This window comes from Notothenia rossii (assembly GCF_949606895.1).
Source record: "Notothenia rossii genome assembly, chromosome: 9".
NCBI lineage: Eukaryota > Metazoa > Chordata > Actinopteri > Perciformes > Nototheniidae > Notothenia > Notothenia rossii.
In genome coordinates this window covers 8,735,787-8,761,850 of record NC_136907.1, presented here as the reverse complement: position 1 = coordinate 8,761,850, position 26,064 = coordinate 8,735,787, and the positions used below count along the sequence as shown (strand labels likewise).

Below are 26,064 nucleotides of genomic sequence, written 5' to 3'. Positions count from 1 at the left end.
TCCACAGCTCTGCTCGTTTAGTCACTGTTGCTGCTCCATGCTCTCCACTGTTTTGGAGTAGGAGGAGGGGGTGGAGAAGGAGGGGGGCCGCCGTGTGCGTCAGTAAGTCAAACATGTTCCAATAACGAGCTATATTATCTGCTGCTATTTGCAGTTTCCTGTAACCAGGCGCCAGACTGAGCTTGAGCAGAAATCTGCAGCGTTTTTCTTTTTGCTCTTCTGTGATGGAAACGCTCTCAAAAGGGATGGCATCTGCAGGGCTGCGGGCAGAAAACAGGTAGGCTGAAGTTGTCTCTTAGTTTGGATGCGCGCTACGCAGACGTAATTAATTGATTCTTAAATTCAGGAGCGATGTTTTCGTACGGTGTGTATTCTTCATTGTACACAAAGCCCAGATGTAATTTATTAAAAGTTGCATGAAGCCTTGCCAACATAATTTCAGCACCAGCAGCTTAATGACATGTTTAAGTGGGGAATAGAAAGTTGTAAATACACTGGCATTTGTGAAATATAACCAACCTACTTTTCTTTGTTCCCATTATCACTGTACTTAAAATACATGTGCTGACTCAACTGAGTAAGTCTTATAATAAAAGGTCCTAGTTGACAGTCTGGTATAATATTCACGTGCAGAAGGAAGAGGTGTAGCTTACTTTTGTCTATATCTCACGTTTTTATTCTGCCATTCCAATTGTTTTACTTAATAATTAATATCATTGTTTTCTGTTTTCGAATGACTTATTTTCGAATAATCATTTTAAATATCAATGTATTTCTGTAATGGGAGAACCTTAGTACCTAATAGTAGCCTTGGCACGGTTTAAATATACAATAAAATCAATGGAAAGATAAGATGTTTGCTATGGGTCCTTATCTACAGTATTAGGAATTATTCAAATATAAGTTTCTTAAAATAATAATCTGAATCTTTTTTTTTTTTTTTTCAAATTATATTAATTACATAAGAAGTCTGTTTTAAGAAAAACAAACTATAATGGTCGTCAGTGGTTCTTGTCAGGTTGGTAAAATAACAATTGCTTACACCCTGAGCTCATTCACCTTCTACCCCTTTCCCTTTCTTCAGGAATATAACCTTTACCCTGTACACTAAGAGCACCGTGCCAGAGAAAGCACATTCATCAGAACGTCAGCTCTAAGAGGAATAAGGATGGCTGGAGGAGCAGGGCGAAACCCAGGGATGGGAAATAAATTAGGGTTATATGTTAGGCTGTTGGCAGTGACTGTGTTTCTGGGAGCTGATCCCGGCTGGCTGGGCCTCAAAGAGCGGGCTGGGGTCAATGCCCAAAACACTGAGAGAAGGGTATTGACACATATCCCTGGTGACATCATTATAGGAGCTCTGTTCTCCGTCCATCACCAACCACCTGCAGACAAGGTACATGCTGCGTGTTCATGCGTATGTGCTCATTTTCTCCACATGAGTATATGTGATGTCATCAATCTCACTTGGGTTTTGCTCAGGTCCATGAGAGAAAGTGTGGTGCGGTGCGTGAGCAGTATGGGATCCAGAGAGTGGAGGCCATGATGCACACTCTGGATCGAATCAACGCAGACCCCACTATCCTCCCCAATATCACCCTGGGATGCGAGATCAGGTCCGAAACCATTTACAAAACTTCTGATGTTGTTGTTCTTTGCAACGTTTACTGTTAAATTATAAATGGGCCACACAAGGAAGAACTTTATACAAAAGAAGGGTCTTGTCTGGCCAGGGGGACTTAAGGTAAGGGAAGAGGGCTGGCTACTGGCAGGTGGAGTTAAGAAAGACTTAAGAAAAGATTGACATGTTTCTTATGAGTAGGTAATGAAATCCCATTGACTATTGTAACATCAAATAGAATTTCAGGTTTTACGACACACAGGTCAAACTGACACACAGGTCAAACTGACACACAGGTCAAACTGACCAACAGGTCAATCTGACCAACTAACAAAGGCTGGCTGACAGATTGCAGTCAAATGTATCCGAAATGCCATGTGCATCTTGAAGAAGTAGGTCGCTGCAAAGATTCCTCCTCTCCATAAGGGCTGTGAAAACACAGCAGGGGAACACAAAAAGGCACATTTGTACAAACAAGACTTTGCAAGATTGATGTGACTGACTCATATTAAGCTTTTGCTGAACTCTGGACTCCACATTGCTCACAGCTCTTTTTTTTGTTTTTTCCCAAATCATCTATTTGGCGTCTCCAAACCGTCACCTTTTCCCATCATGCATGCCTAAACACTATCAGGGACTCATGCTGGCACTCGGCGGTGGCGCTGGAGCAGAGTATTGAGTTTATTCGGGACACACTAGTGTCTAACGAAGAGGAGGAGAGCCAAGGCAGGTGCGCTGCAGAGGCAGGGAGCATGTTGCTGCAGGCAAAGAAGCCCATTGTGGGAATGATTGGACCGGGATCCAGCTCTGTGGCCATCCAGGTGCAAAATCTCCTTCAGCTCTTCAACATCCCACAGATCGCTTATTCAGCCACCAGCATGGACCTCAGTGACAAGGTAAGACCAGTTAACACAAACAACAGGCTTTAGAAATCTTCATATTGAATTGCAAGGCTGCAAAAATGTCTTCATCAAATGTTGTATTTTCATTTGCTTACTGGTTTTGTATATATATTATATATTGTAATATATATTTCCCTAATTGCATTGTATTGTACTTGCAACTCTATTATCATGTGTCTATTATGCAGCCATGACAACTACAAGGGCAGACTTTTCATTGAGTATCTTCAGGATGGTTATATAATATAACTAATGGAAAGCTGGTGATAATAGGCCAGGTAGAATACATTAAATAATTAAAAAAAAAACACAGCATGTAGGGTGTTTTGTTCATCGAATTTAACTGGAATGATGTTTATTTATAATAAGGGTTATAATGGACGGAAAGGTATACTGCCAGACTTATGGACATATGTATTCCTTTCAACAGAGCCTTTTCAAGTATTTCATGAGGGTGGTGCCATCCGATATGCAACAGGCCAAAGCCATGGTAGACATTGTTAAGAAATACAACTGGAGCTACGTGTCCGCAATACACACAGAAGGTAAGAGTGTGTATAGTGTGTGTTATAGTGTGCGTTACAGCTTAAAATGTGTCATTCTGTCACTCTCCTGTCATACCTCTCTCATCGTTATTTACACTTGTCTTTGTGTATACAATATTCTCTCTCGTGTTTTACATTGGGTCAGAACATCTGCATTTTTGTGGGCAGTGCCTGACTAAGTTCTTATTATTAGTTCTTTTTTTCAGTCGTTTTCCATCTTTTTCTTTGAAATAGAATTGAAGAAATATTATAATTATACTCACTAATATTCTGACCTACCGTTGGAAGAAGAAGAAGCTGAATCTCCACTATCATTATCAGTGTGAATAGCCTCAAGCACACTGGGGACACATAAACACGAACACACTCCTCTGTGAAACATCACATTTGAGTTGTTACTGTACAGGGGAGGCCATTATATCTATGCGTTATTATCAAATTCATATAAAATTAGCTCTGATTAAATATTCTTTGTAATCCTGTTCATTATTGGCAAAGCTTCCCAGGGAACATCTGCCATGGGCTTTGAACTCTCTGGGAAGCATGGCACCGTGTCCACTTATTTCAGTGATCCCATTCTCAGAGCAGTGTCTCGTTATACCCTTCATTTTTTATTTTTTATTATTGTATGCTATCTTTTAATACAGTGAAAAAGATAGGAGACCAACAATTGATCTCCCATCGTTATAGGGAACAATCAACTTTAACATTTTGTTTTGTTTGAATGGACGGATGTGTATGTGAAGGATGGCTTAAACACTTTAGTGCATTTCCTTTTTTGTTACCACAAGTGGATCTAGGATATTTTTGTAGAGCAGATGTTCAAAGCAGCCCTAACCCCCTGAACTATAGGCAAAAGCAACACACAGGGATATCACAGCTTCAACACATCCAGCCCCTGAATCACTAATCTCACCAGAGACAGAATATATTGTATTGGCATCATTCTCAGTCAAAAATACCCAACATATTTGATACCGTGCCCTCTATTTACTGCCTCTTTGTAAGGGCTTGGTGGCTCAAGGCCATGTGTTTTGATGGCAAGTGTTGTCCTTATGAATAAAAACATATTGTAGATGATATTTAGAGAAGAGGTCTGCTGAAATGTTCTCTTTCAGGACAAAAACCTCATGCCCTGGGTAGCTATTCTTGTATAAAATACTTATGTTTTACTGTTTATGTTGCAGAATATTGCTATAGTCCAGAAGGCAGTAGGATGTCACTGTTTAACAAATTAAACTGTGTGTATATATGATCACCATACATATTTATTTGTTCTCTTTTGTGATCTATTTGACACTACCTAGACAGCCGTATTGATGTTTTGCGTATTACAAGATAAACAAATATGACATTTCCATGCTCAGTTCTGGGGTTTCGAATCTATGTTATACCAAGACAGTGACTTTAATGCCCTATCTGACAAATGCACCTTGCTTGTGATTCTTCATGACATTTGCATAATCTAATAACAAGCTTTATAACCCAGTTAATTATATCAGCATTCCCACATACAAAGCACACAACACTTCGCTTTAAAATAGTCTAATGCGCTGATGAAGGCACAGAAATCCCAATGACATCAAAGAAAAAAATTAATAAATAATTACGATGCAAATAGAAATGGCAGCCCCATTTCTTGACACATTAACGGGGAGTTGAATCAAGGTAACAGTTTAACACAGTTAGAAAATTACTACTCAAGAAGGCATGCCACATATTAGAGTAAAACTCACACGTAGTAAAAAAAAGAAAAAAAAGGATGCCTCAAACGGTGCCTTGCCCAGAGTGAGAGCACACTCGCTAAGCAACAGAAAGTAGGTGACCTCATTTTGAGCAAAAACAGGGAAATGTAACCCCTGACAGTTGCCATAATGGGGACAAATTCACAGTGTTGTGCCGGCATTACATCAGAGTATTTCATTGTGCACACCCCGTGTATGCCTGTGTGATCATACAGACTGAAAGGGTGGGAAGCAGAAAAACAAGAAACAAATGCATAAATGTTTATGAAATATCGCAACGTGAAAGACCATTTAATGCATGTGTTCCCCTTCTTAGGTAATTATGGTGAGAGTGGTATGGAAGCATTTAAAGACATGGCAGCTAAAGAGGGGATCTGCATCGCCCACTCCGATAAGATTTACAGCAACGCAGGCGAACAGGGCTTTGATAAGCTTTTACAGAAACTACGAGCCCATCTGCCCAAAGCCAGGGTGGTGGCCTGTTTCTGCGAGGGCATGACGGTCCGAGGAATACTGATGGCCATGAGACGGCAGCGTCTTGTGGGGGAGTTCCTGCTGATTGGAAGGTGAGTGGGCGATTGTGCTGCGTAGAATGTATTCTTTCTAATGGACACTTTGTTTTGCTTTCATCAGCAGTTGAAATAATTGACTGAAATATTTGTGCTTCAGATTTCTTCATAGTCATTTCCAATCCAGTCTCTGCAGATGTCCAGCATCATCAGACAAGATGTGTTTGTTGTCATTGGGGCCATCTTTGTCTTCTCATCATCATCATCATCATCCCTGTTATCAAATTCATCGCATCCATCAACTTCATGGTGGTCTAGGAAAATAAAGGTATTTTTGTATTTATTTCTTACAAGTGACACTATGCTACAAACTAATTTAAGATGAGTGAGATGCAAAAGTCTATCTTAAAATACCTTCGTATTTGGACTATTTTTTCATTTGGTCTCAATCTCTGTACTTGTTGCTATTCGTGGAATAACTGCCAAAAAGCTGCTTTGATTTGATTTAACAATTATTTTAATTGTTATACAATTAGTTTTATTCATGCAGGTTTTTTATATAACCACATTCAACCTGCACAAATGTGCTTGAGATTCAATCATATATATATACATTATCTATATTTAGTAGGACACTATTGGTATTGGCGCTTCATACCAGGTATTATTTATTAAAAGTGGATAACTAAATACAGCAGTGATGGTTTTCCAATAATAATTCATTACAAAAAATGTAGCAATGTAACGACATACTAAATCGTTATTTTGTTTCTTTTAGGGAAATGTAACCAGTTCAAATGTTGTTATGTGCTGGCTCATTTAAAGATTGATTTAAGAACCGGGAAAAAGAAAGACTGGGCAACTGATGCAGGAAGGACAGAACGCAATTAAAAACATGAGGCAAAAAAATAAATGGGAAAGAGGGGGTTGATTTAGCAGGAGGTTTCACACTCTCCGAGAATAACATGTTTTATTTTAAGGTTTAGCTCTCCGGCTCACTCTCGTCCCTCGTGTTCTATAAATGCCTTTCCTCATTAGGAGCCACATGTAGGCTGTCGCTCAAACCTGACAGCAGGAAGCATAAAATAACCTTGAACTACATTACAAAACACTATGCTCTATAATCCAGGTTAAGGTGGCAAATGTATGTGTCTTTTTGTGCGATCAAAAATAAGCCCGTACTGTTATATTTATATGTGTCTTATTAATGCTGCTTTCCTTCAGCGCTTCTGACCTCACTTTGTTGGCCCTATCCTCCATCCTTTTCATCAGCATGGAAGATTTGTCACCAGGTTTTTGTATGTGCGCAGTGCATTCATGCTTAGTTTCCATTTATAGAAAGAGACACTCTGAAGGAGAAGATAATGATTTTTTGTGTGTGTATTTTGTTGCCAGCACTGCCTAAGCCGATTTCAAACTGTTGTTGCCAAGCCACTGTCATCCTTCAGACTGTACGTATAGAAGTTGAGAAATGACAGTTATTGCATATATTACAAAGACATTGAGTTGTGATATTCTAACAGGCTTTGTCCTCAAAACGAGGAAGGCAAAGAGTCACACAGGTGCAGTACTGTCCTTCTTTGTATTTAGCCGACTATTTAATGGATTTACATTTTTCTCTGGTGACACCCTGAGGTTTTGAGATAAAGAGGAAGTATTTTGCCTTTTTTTTATTGGTTTTTGTGCATGTAAATGGTATGCAAAGGCAAAACTCCCAAAGTTCCCTCCATAGGAAGTTTCTCTCGCACCCCCCCCTATAGCCCGCCTCCATTGGACTCCTTTGTTTACTTCTGTAACATAGTGACATCACTGTGTAATACTTGCGCTTTTACTTTGTACGTGATAGGCTAAAGGGCGGGACATCTCTAAGCGGTTGACCAATCACACAGACCCGGCCAGCTAACCAAACAGAGCAGACTGGGCTTTGGTTTCAGACAGAGGGTGAAAAGAGGTGCTGCAGCACAGGCAGTATGAAAAAAAATAAAGAGCTTTTTGGACCTTAACGCATGGAGACATGTCCCAGTAGATTGGGGTAAAATCGATCTATGTGCTGATGTAGAAACTGCATGGTCTTATTTTTATCTTGGTTTTATGAAAATTTAGAGTGAAGGGACGAGACAATCCTTGGTTTTCTGCTGAACTGTCTAGTCTCCTTCATGAGAGAAACAAGGCCTGGGCAAAGGCTAGGAAATCAGGCTCAGAGGTAGAATGGCTGCGATGTAGGCAGCTAAGGAATAGCTTCAAATCACAAATCAAAAGTGCTAAGTCTCAGTATTATCTGTCAGTTACCACAAAGAACCTGAATGATCCTAGAAAATGTTGGAAAGCCATAAAATCGTTATCCACCGGTGAAATCCGAAATGAGCTACCTCCTTGCCTTACCACAGCATCTGGCACTATATCGGACAGGGCCGCTATTTTAAATTGTTTTACCGAGCAATTTGTGTCGTGTGGCTCTCTCTTTGATTCTGTTACTAACTGCTACTGTGAACACAGCAGTCTGTGACTCTGAAAAACGTGGTTTGGAAAACCCCTTCAGTTTTTCTCCCTTTACTATTGAAGTCCTTCATGAAGCCTTAACCAAGTTAGATCCAAAAAAACGGCTGGTCCGGACAACGTACAGTAGAACCCTTGTTTTTAAAGATAGCTGCAGATTTACTTCTCTTTTTAACCTCTCCCTCAGCACAAACAAACTAAAAGGTGGGGAGGCCACTTTATTAAATAATTATAGGCCCATCTCTAAATTGTCAGTTCTGGCCCAGGTTCTTGAAAGCCTAGTGAGTGAACAGGTAAAGGTGTTTTTATGTAAAAATGACATCCTGTCTAAACATCAGTCAGGCTTCAGAAAGCAACATAGCACCATCACTGCGACAATGAAAGTGGTGAATGATATTGCGGGAATCTTATTCAAAAAGCAGAGTTGTGCAGAGTTTGGTCTTTCCAAAGCTTTCAATACCGTCGATCATCAAATCCTGAAGCAGAGGCTTCTCAGTATTGGCATATCCAGCCATGCAGTGGGGCGGTTTGTGAACTACCTCTCTGAAAGGTCCCAATGTGTTCAGTTTGATGGGCTCTCTTCTGAGTGGTTAAACATTACAAATGGTGTTCCTCAAGGTTCTGTTTTAGGTCCACTTTTATTCTCCATCTATATAAACAGTTTAGGTGAAAATGTGGATGAAGCAACTTTAAATTTTTATGCGGATGATACCCTGATGTACTGTGCAGGTCCCTCCATTCAGGAGGCTGTTGTTAAATGAGAGGCTGTTTTTAATATTATTCAGACTCAGCTCTCTGAGCTTAAGCTTCTTTTAAATGTTGATAAAAACTAAGATAATGCTATTTTCAAAAGCCAAAAAGACACCAGAGACTGCTTTGGATATTGTTACTACGCAAGGAAAAGTACTCAAAGTGGTTACCTGTTATAAATACCTTGGTATCTGGCTTGATGATTGTCTCTCTTTTAAACTTCATGTCAATAATCTGCTTAGAAAGCTGAGGGTGAAGCTAGGTTTCTTTTTCAGAAACAAGTCCTGTTTCTCGCTTGAGGCCAGGAAAAGGCTGTGTGACCTTTTGACCTGTGCTGGACTATGGTGATCTCTATATGAATGCACCTGCCCATTGCCTGATCAAGTTAGATGCCGCCTATCACAGTGCGCTGAGATTTGTGACTAACTGTAAAGCACTTACTCATCACTGTACCCTGTATGCCAGGGCAGGTCTGCCTTCACTTACTGTTCGGAGGCTCAGTCACTGGTACATGCTCATCTATAAAGCCATGTTGGGTAAACTACCACCTTACATCTGCTCTCTGATTTCACAGAGAGCCGCAAGTAGCTATTGCCTGAGATCCCAGGATGTGTTTTTATTACATGTGCCAAGTGCTAGGACTGTTTTAGGCACTAAAGCTTTTATGTGCGCAGCCCCTCTAGCTTGGAACACTCTGCAAAACATTTTGAAACTGAGCATTTTGGTTCCATTGCATCATTTTAAAGCTCGGATGGATGAAATGATATTTGATACTCATGGTACCTGTCATTGTGAATAGGTTTGTAAATGGTACCCCTGTAATTATGTTGTATTTATGTTTACATGTGTAACCAATGTGCTGCAGGTCTCCCTCGAAAAAGAGATTGTTGATCTCAATGGGATTTCAGCTGGATGAATCAATGTTTATTTATATAGCCCAATATCACAAATGAATAAAGGCTACAAACAAACAATGAGCGGGAGACAATACAAACATGAACCTAAACATTTGCATAATTACATTACATTACATTACATTCGCTTTTCTCCAAAGCGACTTACAATAAGTGTGTTCGACCAACAAAATACAAACTTGAAGAAAACATAATGCGGCCCCTTTAATTTATGATTTAGTTGTATAGGTGTGAATCAGTTATCACTTAGTGGATTTCAACCATGCTGTTCAGTTTAAAGATTCTTAGTCACTAATCATGTTATCTTTGTAAACTAAACTAAGCTGCTAACAACTGGCAATTCCTTCAGTCACAATGTAACAATGATTCAGTTTAAAACAGAAAAACAAAGCTTGCTTAGGTTGTGTGTTTTTCCTCTGTTACCTTCAGACAGTAGTTACATTTTTTTCTTTCATGTCTCGTTCAGTTTAATTATAGGAATGGACACCTATTCAGCCTCAAGTTAGTACCACTACACAGTAAAGTGTCCACTCAGTGAAGATCTGGCCAAAAGTTAACTAATGTGTGTGTTTCTGTGTGTGGGTGTATGTGTGTGAGAGAGAGAGCTCACACTTGTGTGTCTTGGAGCTTGTAGGTGGTGTAGCAACACGCTGCATACAGCATATTGCCCTCCCAGGTCGATGTGTGGGTTTCAGAGCTCTCGTTCAAGAGTGATTCAAACTATCCAGAGTCAAAGCCATCCATGCTTTTCATTTCCATTCCTGTCTTTTTTATGCCAGCATACCATTTCTGTGCTCGCTTCTCTAAGGATGTGTTATAAAATGATCTCCTTTCTCACCAAGAGAACCAAGCATCATAAAAAAACACACCCACACTTCTGTTGTGTAACTCAGTTGGCTAAGTTTTCAAAAATGACTTCCTTTGCTTTTTATGTCAGTTAGAATAGATAGAGAGGAGTTCATTTATTTGTGTGAGTGAGGTGTGCCTGTTTACATGTGTGCACATGGGTGGAGGTGTAAGCAGCCTTCTGTGTTTGTGATGGTAGTGTCCAGAGGGAGGGATAATAATAGATGGAGCAAAATCATCTCAACCGTTCACTGATGAGATAGCTTTTTTAGTCCAAGCTCGTTGTTTTTAAAAAATGTGTCTGCAGATGCTGCTGTTTTCCTGCTGTTAAAAGTGTATTGACCATCTTTTGTCATAATAGTCAGAAGGTGTTGATGAATCAAAGTTCCTACAGTATATATAAAATAAAATTAATCGATTAATCCTTAACATTTCCATGTAAAATTCATTCCATGCTTTGTCTGTATTTATAATGCATTGAGAGATTGGTGCATAGGAACTTGTTTGTGATATTGAGATATTTGCTCCTCAAGTTATTAAATCAGTAAGTTCTTCATTTAAATGGTATTTAAACAGCCTTCAGTCTATGGAGATTGTATTACTCAGCATTCAGACACCAACTTTGCAAACTAAAACTTGTGACCATGGAATTGATATATACAAAACAAGTCATACAACGCCAAACATGTTGTTTAAAATAAGTCCTGAAAGCACCATCAACCTTGGATCTCTTACAGTTTTCAAGTTATCTTTGCAATTGAACACAATTCAAATTAAATGAAATCTTCAGCTTGGATATGTGAGCAAATACTTTTTATTTTTATCACCCAGTGTGTGATGGTGTGTCGGTACATCTGAGTCATCATAAGAAATATTTTATTTTACTGTAACTCTCCGCACAGTATTCATTAGGTTTATTTAGCGAGACACCACCTGTCTCTTTTCAATCTGTGCAATCACCCAGCTGTTCTCCAGCAGGCCACATTAAAAGTCACTGCCATCATGGTGTTATTCCTCTTTAAAAATACATTATGAAGTACGCATGATAATTCTGTGTTTAGTTAAACCCCTACATGTTGAATCATGTTGCCTAAAAGTATTTTTTTTCACATGAGCTAATGTTGGTTGTTATGGCAACATTTGCCCCCTGCAATGCTGATCTTGGCTATTTCAAGATGTCGAGTCTGGTCTGTTGGTGAAACCAGTTTCATTGGTGTATTTGTGGACTAGGTTTAAAGGCTACAGTGTTGGTGTTAGTTAGGGGATGAAACTGTCCTTTTTTCTGATTTTTCTTTATACAAAATAAACAATATACATTTTGCCTTTTAATTTTTTGTTTCTCTGTGTCAGGGTTCTCTGTTCCTCAAAGATAAAAGACAATAAGAAATCTTTCTGAGGCGACAATGCTATCCAAGCAATGACATTTTTGTGTGGGTGCAATATTAAGCAAGCATTACCAAGAGGCTCAAAATAGTACACAATGTGCTGTATATAAAAAGGAATAGTTAACACATTTTCTATTATTCCTATGTTTGCCTGTAACATATTTTTTAATTTAAACGATTATATAATCAAAAGCTTTACGAAAAAAAGAAAAAGACTATTAATGTAAATACAAACTCAACAATCGTTTAAAACTAACATGTCAAATAGAGCCTCATATCAGTAATCCTTATCCTCACTAATGTTGTGCTGTACTTTCCTCCGTGTCTCTCTCCTCCTCCTCTCCAGTGACGGCTGGGCAGACCGGTCGGATGTTACCGATGGCTACCAGAGGGAGGCAGCTGGTGGTATCACTATAAAGTTAAAGTCGGCATACGTGACCTGGTTCGACGATTATTACCTGAACTTGAAGCCGGACGCTAACCTGAGGAACCCCTGGTTCCCCGAGTTCTGGCAGCATCGCTTCCAGTGCCGGCTGCGGGGCCATCCGCTGGAGAGCCTCACGTACAACCGCACATGCACCTGTTAGTACGACATCATGTAGCACACACCTCCTTATACACATCCTAAACATTTGGATTACAGTGATTGGGTTTCTTCTTATGAGCAGGTCTCTGTCCTCCACAGGGAGAGAGTCTCTGCGCCATCAGTATGTCCAAGACACCAAGATGGGTTTCGTCATTAATGCCATCTATTCCATGGCTCACGGCCTGCACGAAATGCAGCAATCCCTCTGTCCGGGATATAAGGTACGTTAATGTACTGTGTACTCATTTGCATGCTTTCTCATTTCACAGTATTGAAAATGTTTTTTTTTTTCTGGTGCCAGGGTTTATGTGAGAACATGCGGCCTATCGATGGCCGCAAGCTGCTTGAGTTCCTGATGAGAACAAACTTTACTGGTGTGTCTGGGGAGACCATCTACTTTGACCAGAATGGAGACTCACCTGGCAGGTAAAGATTATGGTGGGAGAAGTACAAAGGGAACTATGAATGTGTGCATGTGCTGTTTCATGCACACTGTATTTGTGCCTCAGGTATGAAATAATGAACTTCAAGGAGACAGGGGAGGATGAATTCTCTTATATCCATGTGGGAAGCTGGGATCAGGGTGGCCTGAAGATGAACGATGAGGAAATCTGGAGTAACACCAGTGAAATCATCCAGTCAGTGTGCTCTGAGCCCTGCCAGAAGGCACAGATCAAGGTATGTACTACAACACACAGTTTTACACTGTAGATAAGATGTGTTTTGCAAAGTTATTCTAAATTTAAATGATAACCCATTTGTATAAAGTAATGATAAATGTGTTCATTTTGTTAATCATTTATTCTTCTTTATATAAATGGTCTTTATTTTAATCATTAAGGCCCCCCCCTGAGACAAATGTGTGTTCTTGGTCTTTATCAATAAAATGTACATGACCGGACATTTTATAACACCTTCCCTTTTATTTGCATATAAAATATATATCACCTTTTCAGGTTATTCAGACTCATAGCGTATGTCATACCGTGGAAATTCAGTTTTACATATATTGGCAGCCATTTCATTATGATGATCTCCAAACCACAGACTTGGTATCATTCATTCATGTTATAGACAAGAGAGCATGTCGACATTTTACAGAAGAAAACTCTTAACCTGTTAAACCCGGAGGCCCCTTTTTTTTCACGAAACTGTGTCTCAGGGCTTCTTAACATTTAAAAACCTATTGATGTGTCATACCCACTTAACGGGAAGAAACTCAGCTAACTGAAGATATGAAAATGTTTTACCGAAACAAAACACAAGTCTCAAAAGAAGCGTCTAAATGTGCCCTGAGCGAAAAAAGGCTTACGCACTTAGCGGATCTGCAAACAAGATATCGATTAGCAAGCTGAGATTCCACAGATTCCAGAAATATAAGTATCATCCCTGAGCGATCAATGCATGGGAAGCAAACCCAGACATCACACCACGCATAGCTTTACGGAGCAAACACGGGACATTGTTTACCTTTGCTGTTGTTCTGATCAAAATGTGTGTTCAATGGCATTAAAACGATAAAAACGCTGCTAAAGGTTAATCCATAGGTTGATCCAATGTGTCTGTGTCACTTTGAAATGATTACTGATAATCCATCGTCATATTTATGGGGAAAAACTGAGTTTTCATATATAGCTGCTATGATAGCTACTAGAGTGTATGAGTGCTTCCAGTTCTGGGGCTTTCTGGCTACGCATCACTCATTCACCAATGGGTAATATTTAGATGGATTTGAGGAACTTCCCCTCGATTCTATTGGCTCTAACGGTTAAAAGGAGATGTCAATCATCAAAATAGACCGAGGGAGATCAGAGATATGGAAAATGCACCCAAATGACCCCAGAAGTGGGTTTTTTTCTTCTAAATCTCTCTAAAAAGGTCAAATTTAACTTGATACAGGGTACTTATTATATTTTATAGTTTGGATTCCTAAAGCTTTTAGGCTTTGATCCCATCATCCAAGGGTGATTTTCACTATACTGTAAGTAATGTTTTTTTTTTTTGGACGGACGCTATAATTTACATTTTTTTACTATGTTCAATCCGAATTTACTTTAAAATAAAAAAATTCTATATTGATTCTGACTTTTCTACATCCAACTCACAGGTTTATCATTGCTTTGAGAAAAAAGATTATTAATTTATCCCTTTTTAGAAATGAAGATATAGTCGTTCTGGGAATGTCCTTTTCGAGCCCGAGGCCTGAAAAACAGGCTCAGGGCTTAACAGGTTAAGCAATACCCATGATCGTGATTTGGGCCCACAGGTTTGCAATCTGTAAAAATTGGTCCAATCATATCCTCGAGTATCCCACCGGGGACTCAGAAAAGCTCTTTGTTCAAGCTGTAATCACGTCCCATCTGGGCTTCTGTAGCTCCCTGTAGCTCGTCCAAACCATGGAGAACACGGCAGCCTGCCTTCTCTTAATCATCCCAAAAGTCTCTGATATTAAACCCTTCCTACACACTCAACATTAACTCCCAGTAATGTGGCAGCTTGTGGGGAATTAAAAACGCGAATCTCACACATAACAATTTGAGGGGACCTGCTTTTTACACCTCCAGGCCTCAGACCCCAGCCCACGCTGCATAGCTCGGCTCCACCAGCCACTTGGCTCTCTTTTACCCATGCTGACCTTGAGAACACATTGGAGTCGTTCCCTACCTCCTATCATTTTAGCAATGCATTTCTTAACAAATAAAATACTTCCCAATTTCAATCCTTTTCATCCACCTATGAAGCCTCTCCATGGTTACCATCACAGGACTACTGTAACATGCAGGCGACACATGTTTTTACGATTAAGAACAACATAACGTTTTCCAGAGATGGCAAAAGTACACACATCCTTTACTCAAGTAGAAGTACAGATACTCTGGTAAAAGTAGAAGTACTGACTAAACTTCTTTACTCAAGTAAAAGTAAAAAAGTTTGGGCTTTGAAATGTACTTCAGTAAAAAGTACCCATAACTACCAGCTGTTTTAAAGAGTACCTGACCTCCCTTTATATTAATAGAACAATAATGTCATTGTTAGCTAATGAATGTTTCCATGCTGAACAACGGCAACATGACAACGTTTTCATTGGTCGCTTTTCTTTAGAGAAGACCAGGAAGTGATGGATACACGGATCGTGTTCAAATCAATAGGCACGCAATGACTCTAAATAATAATGATCACGCCACCAAACACACATTCAGACTAAAGGAACCAGCCTGTTTGGAAAATGTACGAAGTAGAAAGTACAGGTATTTGTGCTAAAAATGTAAGAAGGATAAACGTATTCTATACATCTTTCTCTTTTTTCTCCTTTGATCCCCTGATGAAGACATCGTAATTCCCCTGTCCTACAGAGCAGTCAGAGTGTAAGATTAGCTACCGCAAAGTGCCATTAGAGCTTTGAGACCTTCCCAACCCTTTTACTACTGTGTATGTCTCCAGGTGATCCGCAAAGGAGAGGTGAGCTGCTGTTGGACCTGCACTCCCTGCAAAGAGAACGAGTTTGTGTTTGATGAGTACACTTGTCGAGCCTGCGTCCTTGGCTTCTGGCCAACAGATGATCTCACAGGTAATATATGTTGCACTGTTGGAGGAGCCTGTGACATAAGATTTTCATTGCCATATCTACACTGTAGCTAACGTGCAAATAACAATAAAGCCTTGAAACGTTCTTTAAGTGTCTGATAAATGCAACTGGATATTACCAAACAGATTGGAGGAGCCTTGAATCTGGTTCACACTCTCATAGTGCGCCTATCTCCTTACATCTTTTGTCGACAACCTCAAAAAACTTGACAAGACTCTAAACTACAGTAAGACACAGAAATCCACACAAATAATGCAAACACACCTCAGTACTTCAGATCCTTGTTTGAGTTGGGCATTTGGCTGAAGCCTTTTTAACTCAATAGTCTGTCGAATGTTTTGAAACCCATTTTCTTGCCCCTTTGTAAACACTTATTGTCTCCATTCTGTTCATCTGTTGTTGTTTATGTGTATCCTACATAAGAGAAAAGCAGTGTGTTTATCCTGTCTTCTCTCTGATCCCTCAGAGACCGCTTTTAATGTTTCACAAAATATAATTGCCTCCACTCTCATTTCCCCACCGCATCATTCATTGAATGTTTACCCTTAACAAGTTGTTGTTCAGGGTAAATAGTGCAGTAGATATGATAAGATAAGATAAGATTTACTTCTTTGATCTCAATGGAAATGTTTGCGTTGCAGCAGCATAAAAACACAAGGCATTGTACATTAGAGAAATTAAAAGACTAGAAATAAACAATTCAAAATGTAAACATCTCAAATAGAAATAAAATAGCATTAAAAAAAGTAGAAAATATACATGTTGAAATACAAAATATAAGTGTGTAAGGAATACACAATAGCTTGCATATAGACTCTTATTTCACTACTTCACTTTTTTTTTAACTATTTTCTTCTTGTATTTACTATTTACTCTTTACTTGCACTATATTTTTCTGTATTATTGTGTTGTTCTGTTGGAGAAGCCTGTGAGAAGATGTTCATTGACATAACTACACTGTAGCTATGTTCGTATGACAGATAAAGAACATTGGCCTTGACCTTGATATTACACTAAATATAAATGTACACTGAGTTTAAGTCCAGTTATCCAAGAGAAGCTATGGAGCCGAAACACATGTGGCTGTAACACATCTAACTGTCCCTTTTGCAGACAGAACAATTGAAGTTTTCTTTGTCTCTTTTCTCTCTCCCGTTCCTCTCTCTGTTTGCTGCAGGTTGTGAGCCGATCCAGGTGCAGTATGTGCGTTGGGGGGATCCAGAGCCCATCGCTGCGGTGGTCTTCTCCTGCCTGGGCCTCTTGGCTACACTTTTTGTTACTTCGGTCTTCATCAAGTAATTACAGCCCATAGCTTTACTGGTCAAATTATCAGTCAAAATGTTAATGGATTAACTTTAACAACCATGACTAGAAAAGCATTGTGTTTTTATGTTCGATATGACGGTTGGATTACTCATCAAACTCAAATTGAACTTGCATGTCACTTTGTGTTTCTAATAAGTTTGTTTTTGTATGTCACATTATGTTTTACAGCTACTAATAAGTTAGTTGTACATCTTGAGATATTATGTCATGACATCAGATAATAACAAAATAACAATGGTTCAGTTTAACTCTAACTCTCAATGGTTCAAACAACCAATTTTTGTACTAGGTAAACCAGTGTGATGCAGGCCTTATTTACAGTAGACACCAAGTGAAAATATATTCAAATGTAAAAAATATAGAAATACAATTTATTCATACAAATAAGATTTTAACTCTATGCTATCTTGATTGAAAACCGTGAGCATGCACATTATTGTATATGTTGAATATCATTGTGCAGAAGCAATGAAGAAGAAATGAATTAGAATGAACATATACATATTGGATCTATCAGACACAAGTACGGGCACGAGCAAAAAATAGGACTCAAGAGCACAACCAGGCAAAAAGGTATTTTAGTCAAGCATTTAATCCAAAAGGTAAAAATAAAAAAGGCAATGATCAAAAAATGTACTGACTGGAAGCAACGAAAAACAACCAACTAGGTTGGTACAAATGCTAAGCAGCTAGAACAATAGCTTACATCAGGGGAGTAACATGGAGCACTTTCTGCTATACAGACAAGATGAACTGGCACTGACCAAGGAAACAGCACAGACTAAATACAGAGGTGAGGAGTGATCATTAGGGACAGCTGAGGCTCATTGAGGCCAGGCAGGTGATTAACAGGGAGCGAAAATACACAGGTGAGGGAGTGAGGCGATCAGCCAGGGCCAGGGTGTGACAGTATCAAATATATCTAATATGTATATATGACCCAATATGTATATGTTCATTCTAATTCATTTCTTATTTTATACTTATTTTATCATTTTTAAATGTTTATCTATTAATCTGTGTAAATCTGTGCTGTCCTGTTTTTCATCCTTTCACTGTTGCTGTTAAACTCCTGAATTTCCCCATGGGCATTAACAAAGGTCCATCTTATCTTCTCTTATCAATACCTTTACTAATTCATCTGTTATGGTAATTACGTGAAATCTTATCGATCTGCAGGTTTTGGGACACTCCGGTGGTGAAGTCGTCCAGTCGTGAGCTCTGCTACATCATCCTGGCTGGGATATGCCTGGGCTACCTCTGCACGTTCAGCCTCATCGCCAAGCCCCACATCATCTACTGCTACCTCCAGCGGCTGGGCATCGGCCTGTCCCCCGCCATGAGCTACTCTGCACTCGTCACCAAGGTACTTTCTTTTTTTAGTTCATTTTAATGAGGTAGAGGCAAACATATAAACAGTTCAAATAGTAGAAGTAAATGTCATGTTTCACAAAGCCATCTGACTTTGACATCAGTGTATTGTTCTGTAACACTGTACAATGCAGCCTTATTCTATCATTTAAATCAGGGGTGTCCAAACTACGGCCCGGGGGCCAAATGCGGCCCGCGGACCATTTTGAATCGGCCCTCATCAAATTAAAAAAGTATAATGGAATATGGCCCACAAATGAAACTTGTGCTTGTCTTATATTGTACTTCTTAACTATAAATATAAAAATATATTAATCAGTAGTATTCATGATAACTTTTCAAATACATTCAGTCAATTAAAGTTGGAAACATTTTCTAACATATCTTAGGCCCCACGAGGACGAAAACGGTCGTTTGCGTTACTGTTTATTGTCATATAGACCGTTCGGCCACACGAGGACGACCAAATATGACAGTAAACAACTGCGGAAATGATAACGGGTCCCAAGGTGGATAGAACGGCATACGCGACGCTCTGGGGGGTCCAACGGCTCCGTGTGTGCGCCCTATACGATCATTTTCTGATAATGATGACGCAATAGCCCCACCTCTCCCCACCCCGCTGCTCACCCCCACGTCAAAGTAAACTGCACACTGAATTCAGATTATTTATCTTTCTGTCGATATGGACATAAACGCGAGTGAAGTCTAATCTGACAGGAAGGAGACACGCAGCTCTGCTCACCTGCAGCTCCTCCCACTGTGATGCAGCGGGGAACGGAGTAAAACACACACTTCAAGTCAGATCATCACCCTTAGCTATTTTAATTACCTCTCAAACTACCTAAACTAGTTATAAATATGTTTATTTTTACTGTCGGCCAGGTCACTCATTACTGGATCAGCTGCTGCATGAGATCTATGGGACAGACACTATCCGGTGAATATTGCGTGTGGACGGAAGCTTTTTTGCGATTGCGTTAATCCTATGCGTTTAGCCGTATGCGTCCTCGTGGGGCCGGGGCCTTAGTTGATAAGAAAAATGCCCAATGACTCGTTTACATAACAAGCTTGAAATACATCCTTCCTATTTCTCCTTATTATAATCAATCTGAGGTTTCTGTTTTAAGGGATGAGCTGCCAACACTCACAAGCATCATTTACCTACATTTGATTGATTTTGCTAACTTATACCTGAACTTATGAGGCGATATACCTCTAGTGAGCGGCCCAGCCCTTCGTATATTTTTCTGTATGTGGCCATCGGTGAAAAAAGTTTGGACACCCCTGATTTAAAATGAGTTTTACACCTCCATCTCAAATTGGTATTGGTATTGATTTGTATTGTTTGCCAACAAACTACGAAATGTACACTCAAAATTGCTATTGATGACCCATTAATTTCGTCTTACGCACTTACTGAGGTGGTGGAGAACTAACAGACAACCATGCAGTGAGCTGCTAACGGTGTTTGTTGGACCATTTGGCAGAAGAGAGATGTCGATGATGTTGCAAACCCAAACATGTGATCTGTCTAATTTCCACTATCGCAGTCTAATGTTTTTTAGCATAAATAGAATGGCATTTGAGGATAAGTGCAGGAGTAAAAAGGCTACCTCCAGAGATTGGATGATGGCCAATTGTTAGAGAAGTACATTAGAAGTTTAATCTCTGTGTGTAGGTTGAGGCTAAGGTTTCAAGATCTAAAAAACTGAAAAGGGGATTATCATTATGAATCAGCATGAGCAGTTTTTATCGACATTCATTGTAATCGAAGCCTTTCATAACCATTGAATCTATTTTTTATCCAGACCAACCGTATAGCGCGGATCCTGGCAGGCAGCAAGAAGAAGATCTGCACCAAGAAACCTCGTTTTATGTCCGCCTGCGCACAATTGGTCATCGCCTTCCTACTCATACTGCTGCAGTTTGGGATTATTGTGGCGCTGCTTATCATAGAGCCACCACAGGTATATAAGAGTGTGTTCTTACAGTGTCAACGATGTTCATTTAGATCAGAATCAGAATCTGGTTTATTACCAGGTAGGTTGACACGTACGAGGAATTTGACTCGATGTCATGGTACATACATAAAAGTAAAACAAAAAGTAATTGTGACACAATAGTAAGTGTGCAATAATAAAAAAAACTGATATTGTGTACAGTACGTTGTTTGCATTAATGTATACATTATACACTATGATGACTTTCTATCATATTTTTGTGATACAATACTCCAGAAAAGTATACGTTTAGAATTTGAAATGGAGATTTTTACGGACGGTTGACACAAAGAGTGATCGATTCCCTTTCTCTCCTCCTAGGTGATCTATGACTACCCGAGCATCAGTGAAGTGCATTTGATCTGCAATCTGACCACTCTGGGGGTGGTGGCGCCGCTGGGCTACAACGGCCTGCTTATCCTGAGCTGCACCTTCTACGCCTTCAAGGTACCTCAGCACACCCCTAGTTATTAATACAGTCCCAATGCAAAGATTCATGGTTTTCTTTCTTGTACCTTGTCTCATCTTCAGCCTACACCGTTGTTCAAATGTCTGTTCTTAATTTTCTCCCTCAGACTCGTAATGTTCCAGCTAATTTCAATGAGGCCAAGTATATTGCCTTTACCATGTACACCACCTGTATCATCTGGCTGGCCTTTGTTCCAATTTACTTCGGCTCCAACTACAAGATCATAACCATGTGCTTCAGTGTCAGCCTCAGTGCCACGGTGGCTCTGTGCTGCATGTTTGTGCCAAAGGTAAGACAACGAAAACATCACACGGTTGAGAATGTTCTTTAGACTCTGCATGTTGTCGCTGATAGCTATTGTGTTGTTCATTTTCGTGTTCAGGTATACATCATGCTGGCCAAACCTGAGAAAAATGTCCGGAGTGCTTTCACAACATCAACAGTGGTGCGCATGCATGTCGGCGATGCCAAGAAAGTTACAAAGACCGGAAAATCCACTAGCAGCATGGCCAACTTGTTTCGACGCCGTGGCTCTGCGCAGGACATCAGGTATATCAGTAAATACAGTTGCATAGAGGAGAGGAACAACACCTCCTTGAAATAGCTCGTTAAGTTTCTAATCAATGAATATTTAATTGAATGTTGTATATTGCATTTTGAAATCTTAAATGATGTTTTCTTCTACATTTCCCCGGCAATTAAAATAAGAAACGATACTTAACGTATTATAATCCAATCCAATCCAACTTTATTTATATAGCACATTTAATAAAAACAGAGTTGACCAAAGTGCTGTACATCAATAAATATATAAAAAGCAGCATAAATACATTTAGACAAAACCGATAGGACAAAAATAAATTTCAGCTATTACACAGGAGAGGATTTTTTTCTAAAATAAATCTCATGAGGGCGTTATAATATTAGTCTTCACCTTCTGTACTCCTTTCATCTAATTGTTTGATCATTTCATTTTCAATATTTACTTACTGATTTTATATCATGTCATCTTTTGGCCTATAATTGCACAATAATTTGGCATCCTTTTCTGCTGAATTCTGTCCATTAGTACAAGAATACACAAGCAAACTCTGCTAAGATATTCCCATGAATGATCCGTGTTTCTTCTCCAACTGTCTCTTTGTAAATCAGAGCCGATTCCACTACAGCAGGGTGAATATGCCAGGAAAAAACTGCTCCCCGAGCTGCGAAAAGGCTACCTCATTTGGGTTAAGTACTCCCAGAGGAGACTCGCTGCCAGTGCCTTAAGGAATTCTCTTTCTAGGGAAGATAAAAAGAAAATGGAGGGAGATGTGAATTTACACAGACGGCTAAAGATGAAATGGGGGGATGGAAGAAATTCAAGCGAGAAGAAGTAGAACAGGAAATTACTAATCCTGGTGTTATAGTAAAAGACGTTATTTGCCAACATGTACTTTACGTCAGCACTCAAATGTATATACATGTATTATTATATAGAAGATATGGATATTTACCATCACTTCTTATCTAATGTCTTTCATTTGTTTTGCAGTTCCAATGGAAAATCTGTAACATGGGCGCAGAACGAACGCAGCTACAGACCGAACATATGGAAGAGGATGTCATTTCATGTGAAGAAGAAGGAGGCAGTGGAGGTAAACCAGACGGCCATCATCAAGCCGTTCTCTAAAGGAGGGGACGCTCCTGCGGACACCGTGGTCAAAGAGCAGTATGGCGACCAACATGTGCCTCCACTCTTCACCTGCTCCCCCTCCCGGTCGCCAAGGGGTTTCCAGGGAGGAGAGACGGGGGAGGACGGGGGAGCCTTACCCACCTACATACCTGAGAACGGAGCAGGCGTCAGAAGAAGAGGAGGGGACAACAACCAGGATGTTTGTATGTTGGACGGGGGGGACATTAGCGTGATTGGCGTAGGGGACATCGGCACAGGGATGATTGGAGGCCAAGCTCAAGGCACTTGTATCATGGACCAAATCAGCTGCGTGGTTAACCGTTTCACTGCCAACATCAGCGAGCTGAACACCATGATGCTGCCGGGGGGGGTCACCGCGAGCCCCACGTCTACCCCTGCTGTTCCTACAGATGCAGATGCCCCCCCCTGCCCACCTCAGTACCAAACATCCAGGAGCATAGAGGCCCCCTCCACTGTCACCACATATGCAGAGGTCGCAGCCGTCTCCAGTTTGTGCGAGAGTCGACCAGCAGGGAAGATTTATGAGCACCTGGCTGGGACTTGTAGCAGGCGAGCCAAGGATATGGAGGAGCTGGTGGCTCTGACGCCCCCCTCCCCGTTTAGAGACTCATCTCTGAGCTCCAGCGGCAGCTCCACCCCCTCGCTGTCCCCCGCCTCAGAGGCTGAGTACGACCAGCTGCTGCTGAGACACTACAGCCAGAGCTCCTCCTCCCTCTAAACCTGCTCTCTGCACACCTTTCTCCCCTTGTTGGAGTATTTTTTTTAAACTTTCTTTAGATGGGACCAGACTCTTGGATTGCTTTTTCTACACATGGATATTGAGAAATAAAAAACAACACATTTTCAGATTGGATTCAAATGCGCACACACGAGCCTCAATTGAGAGGACTGACAGAAAACACATCAGTGACGAGACTACCAATACAAAAAGGATTACATTAAGCAAGTCATCATTTGTCTTCAAGTGAGTAAAAAACTTGACAACTAAAAAACACTTACGGGCATTTTACACCACTTTTAAATGCTATGATAACTGTCACAATTGTTTCAACTTTCCAAATTCCAAAGAACATACTGATAAGCTGAGAAAACAAATGTGAAATTGCCTATTACATTTTTATTTCATTATAACTTTGTCATTGATCCTAAGTTACCAAATATTTATGTTCAGTGTTTCTTTGATTATGCCAAAATGGCTTATATACTGAATTTCAAATAGACGTTTGATTTTCTTTTTAGGTAACTACAGGTATTATTAATAACTCTTAAGATAGTTGTATTTCAGTTGTATATTTTGCATCACATATTATCATGAACACAAAAAGCGTGATTTGTTTTTATTGCTTACTGTATCGCTGTTGTACATGTGATGTTTTTTTATATCTCTAATAATGTGAGATCTGGTGGATGCCGATTGTATCAGCATGATGGCGTCTGTATAGAAGATAAAAGATAACTTTCCTGAAATGAAAAGGTTATTTTTCCACTTCTTTTTCCTGACCTCTTGTTTGTTTTCAGTCCTGAAAGACTTAAGCAAGCATTTTGTAATCCTGATGCTAGAGGAGAACATGTACAGATGCTGCATGAGGTGAATCAGACAGCAGGGTGGAAAGTTCTCAATGACCCTCCCTTTTCTTGGAAAGAAAGAATGAACCCCCCTCCCATGTTGATAGGACAAGAGCTCTTTGTGTCTTAAAAGAGTGAAAATACCTTGTCTTAATGGACTCAACGTCATCAGGTGTCTAACCGACAAAGACATGGACTACTTGGATGTGTTTTTGACTCTTTTCTCTAGAAGTGACTTAGCTGAATGTACAATAAGTGGACCAAAACGATCTTCCTCCTCAGGATGTGTCTGAACCAAAATACCTTGACTTTAACTCATAACTGCCGAATGAGCACCGTCTTTTGTTGGCTCAGTTTGCATGATGTCAGGATTTGGTTTGCAATCTTTAAGGTACATTTGTAATGCATTTCGTTTTGATATTCTACATGTTAAACCAATAAGATGAATATATACAGTAGCAAAGTAATGATACCATGTGTGGGTGCATTGATGTGTTTGTATCACATATATCAGTTCTAGGAGAAGAGAAGCAAACTGAAAATGCACCAGATTTTTCAGACATCCATTAAAAAAACTCTCGCCTGGCTTTTTAACTCTGTATGTGCGAATGTGTCTTTGCGGTAAATGACATGTTTCTATGAATGGGCTCATGGTGCAGGCATTATAAGGAGGATGTTCTTTTTTTATAATATTTTATGACATTTAACTATGTTATTGATCAATTATTCAACATTCTTTTTTTATATCTGCATTTTGGACTGTCTGATGATAGTGACAATGTCAGGCTAGCAGATGTAACTGATGATATATATGTCATAGCTAGCTTATGCTCGTTTAACAAACATATTTCTTCTGTATGTTTACAGACAGAACTGTTTTCATGTTTTTTTTCAAATTTGAAGAATTTTTCTACTGGCTTTAGTTTGTTAAAATTATCATGAGTAATTCTCATATTTGCATGCAGGTTTGTGCCAATTTTTGCAGTTGCATACTACGCTTTATGCTAATTATTCAATCTAGAGAAGATGTTTGTCTTAATTTATCATCTGCATTTCATAATTTGCAATCTAAACTAATGTTGAATTAAAGGTTTACAACCAAAATGCAACATATGTTCTTTTAATTGTTTCAATTCATTGTAAAAAATGAAATGTTTTCCCCTTATTATATGATTTATATTATATTTCTCTGTTTAAAGTTAAAAGCCCAACTGGAACTAGAATAAAATGTCTCAAAGTGACTTTAAATTACCTTTTTAAATATCAAAATGTGTATTCTATTAAGGAGCCATAATTATTATAATTGCAAGAAACTGGATCATGTTCAGCGTTATTTATACACTCCCCAAGACCATGTTACTTGTGAACCTTCTCTAAATATGAAGATAATTGTGTCGAATCGTGTTGCAATAATTAATAAAGAAATAGGGTTTCTGGGGCACTCTTTATTAAATAACATAACATTTAATTGTCTGTTGTACATTATAGACCTAACATTCACACGATGATGGGGAAAGCAAAGCAGCCACTGGCTTTGATGAGCTTAGGGAGAGAGAAAGGCCTAAATGGACCGCCACATTGTTTATCTGAGGGTGAAATCTACTGTTAAAACTGTGAATGATAAGGTATTCCAATTCAACTGCACCACAACTTACAGCGACCCAACTTGGCCAACATGTCTATTCATAGGCAACAGAAAACAACCAGTTAATCATTATTGCCTTACCTCCAAGCCATGTTGTCCAGCT

At 39.5% G+C, this 26,064-nt stretch overlaps 1 protein-coding gene across 2 annotated transcripts; it reads left to right on the top strand.

The window, feature by feature from the left end:
* Positions 1-164: 164 nt before the first annotated feature.
* grm5a (glutamate receptor, metabotropic 5a) lies at positions 165-25,714 on the top strand. Of its 2 annotated transcripts, none has more exons than XM_079649712.1 (18): positions 165-277; positions 1,085-1,396; positions 1,483-1,616; positions 2,256-2,517; positions 2,954-3,068; positions 5,130-5,379; positions 12,060-12,295; positions 12,399-12,520; positions 12,601-12,725; positions 12,809-12,977; positions 15,741-15,867; positions 17,063-17,180; positions 18,391-18,577; positions 20,394-20,552; positions 20,907-21,032; positions 21,161-21,343; positions 21,437-21,603; positions 22,589-25,714. In XM_079649712.1, exons 2-18 carry the CDS (start codon positions 1,169-1,171, stop codon positions 23,466-23,468), a joined length of 3,588 nt encoding a protein of 1,195 aa, XP_079505838.1. In that variant the 5' UTR covers positions 165-277; positions 1,085-1,168; the 3' UTR covers positions 23,469-25,714. The 2 variants fall into 2 exon arrangements, with proteins under 2 accessions (XP_079505838.1, XP_079505839.1); XM_079649713.1 differs by lacking the exon at positions 22,589-25,714 and adding an exon at positions 22,207-22,581.
* Positions 25,715-26,064: the final 350 nt, after the last annotated feature.

Excerpts from the sequence above, each read along its gene's own strand:
- grm5a (XM_079649712.1), top strand. The coding sequence starts at position 1,169 with ATGGCTGGAGGAGCAGGGCGAAACCCAGGGATGGGAAATAAATTAGGG. Across the intron at positions 20,553-20,906 it reads TTATCATAGAGCCACCACAG|GTGATCTATGACTACCCGAG; the intron begins GTATATAAGAGT and ends CTCTCCTCCTAG. Across the intron at positions 21,344-21,436 it reads GCTGCATGTTTGTGCCAAAG|GTATACATCATGCTGGCCAA; the intron begins GTAAGACAACGA and ends TTTCGTGTTCAG.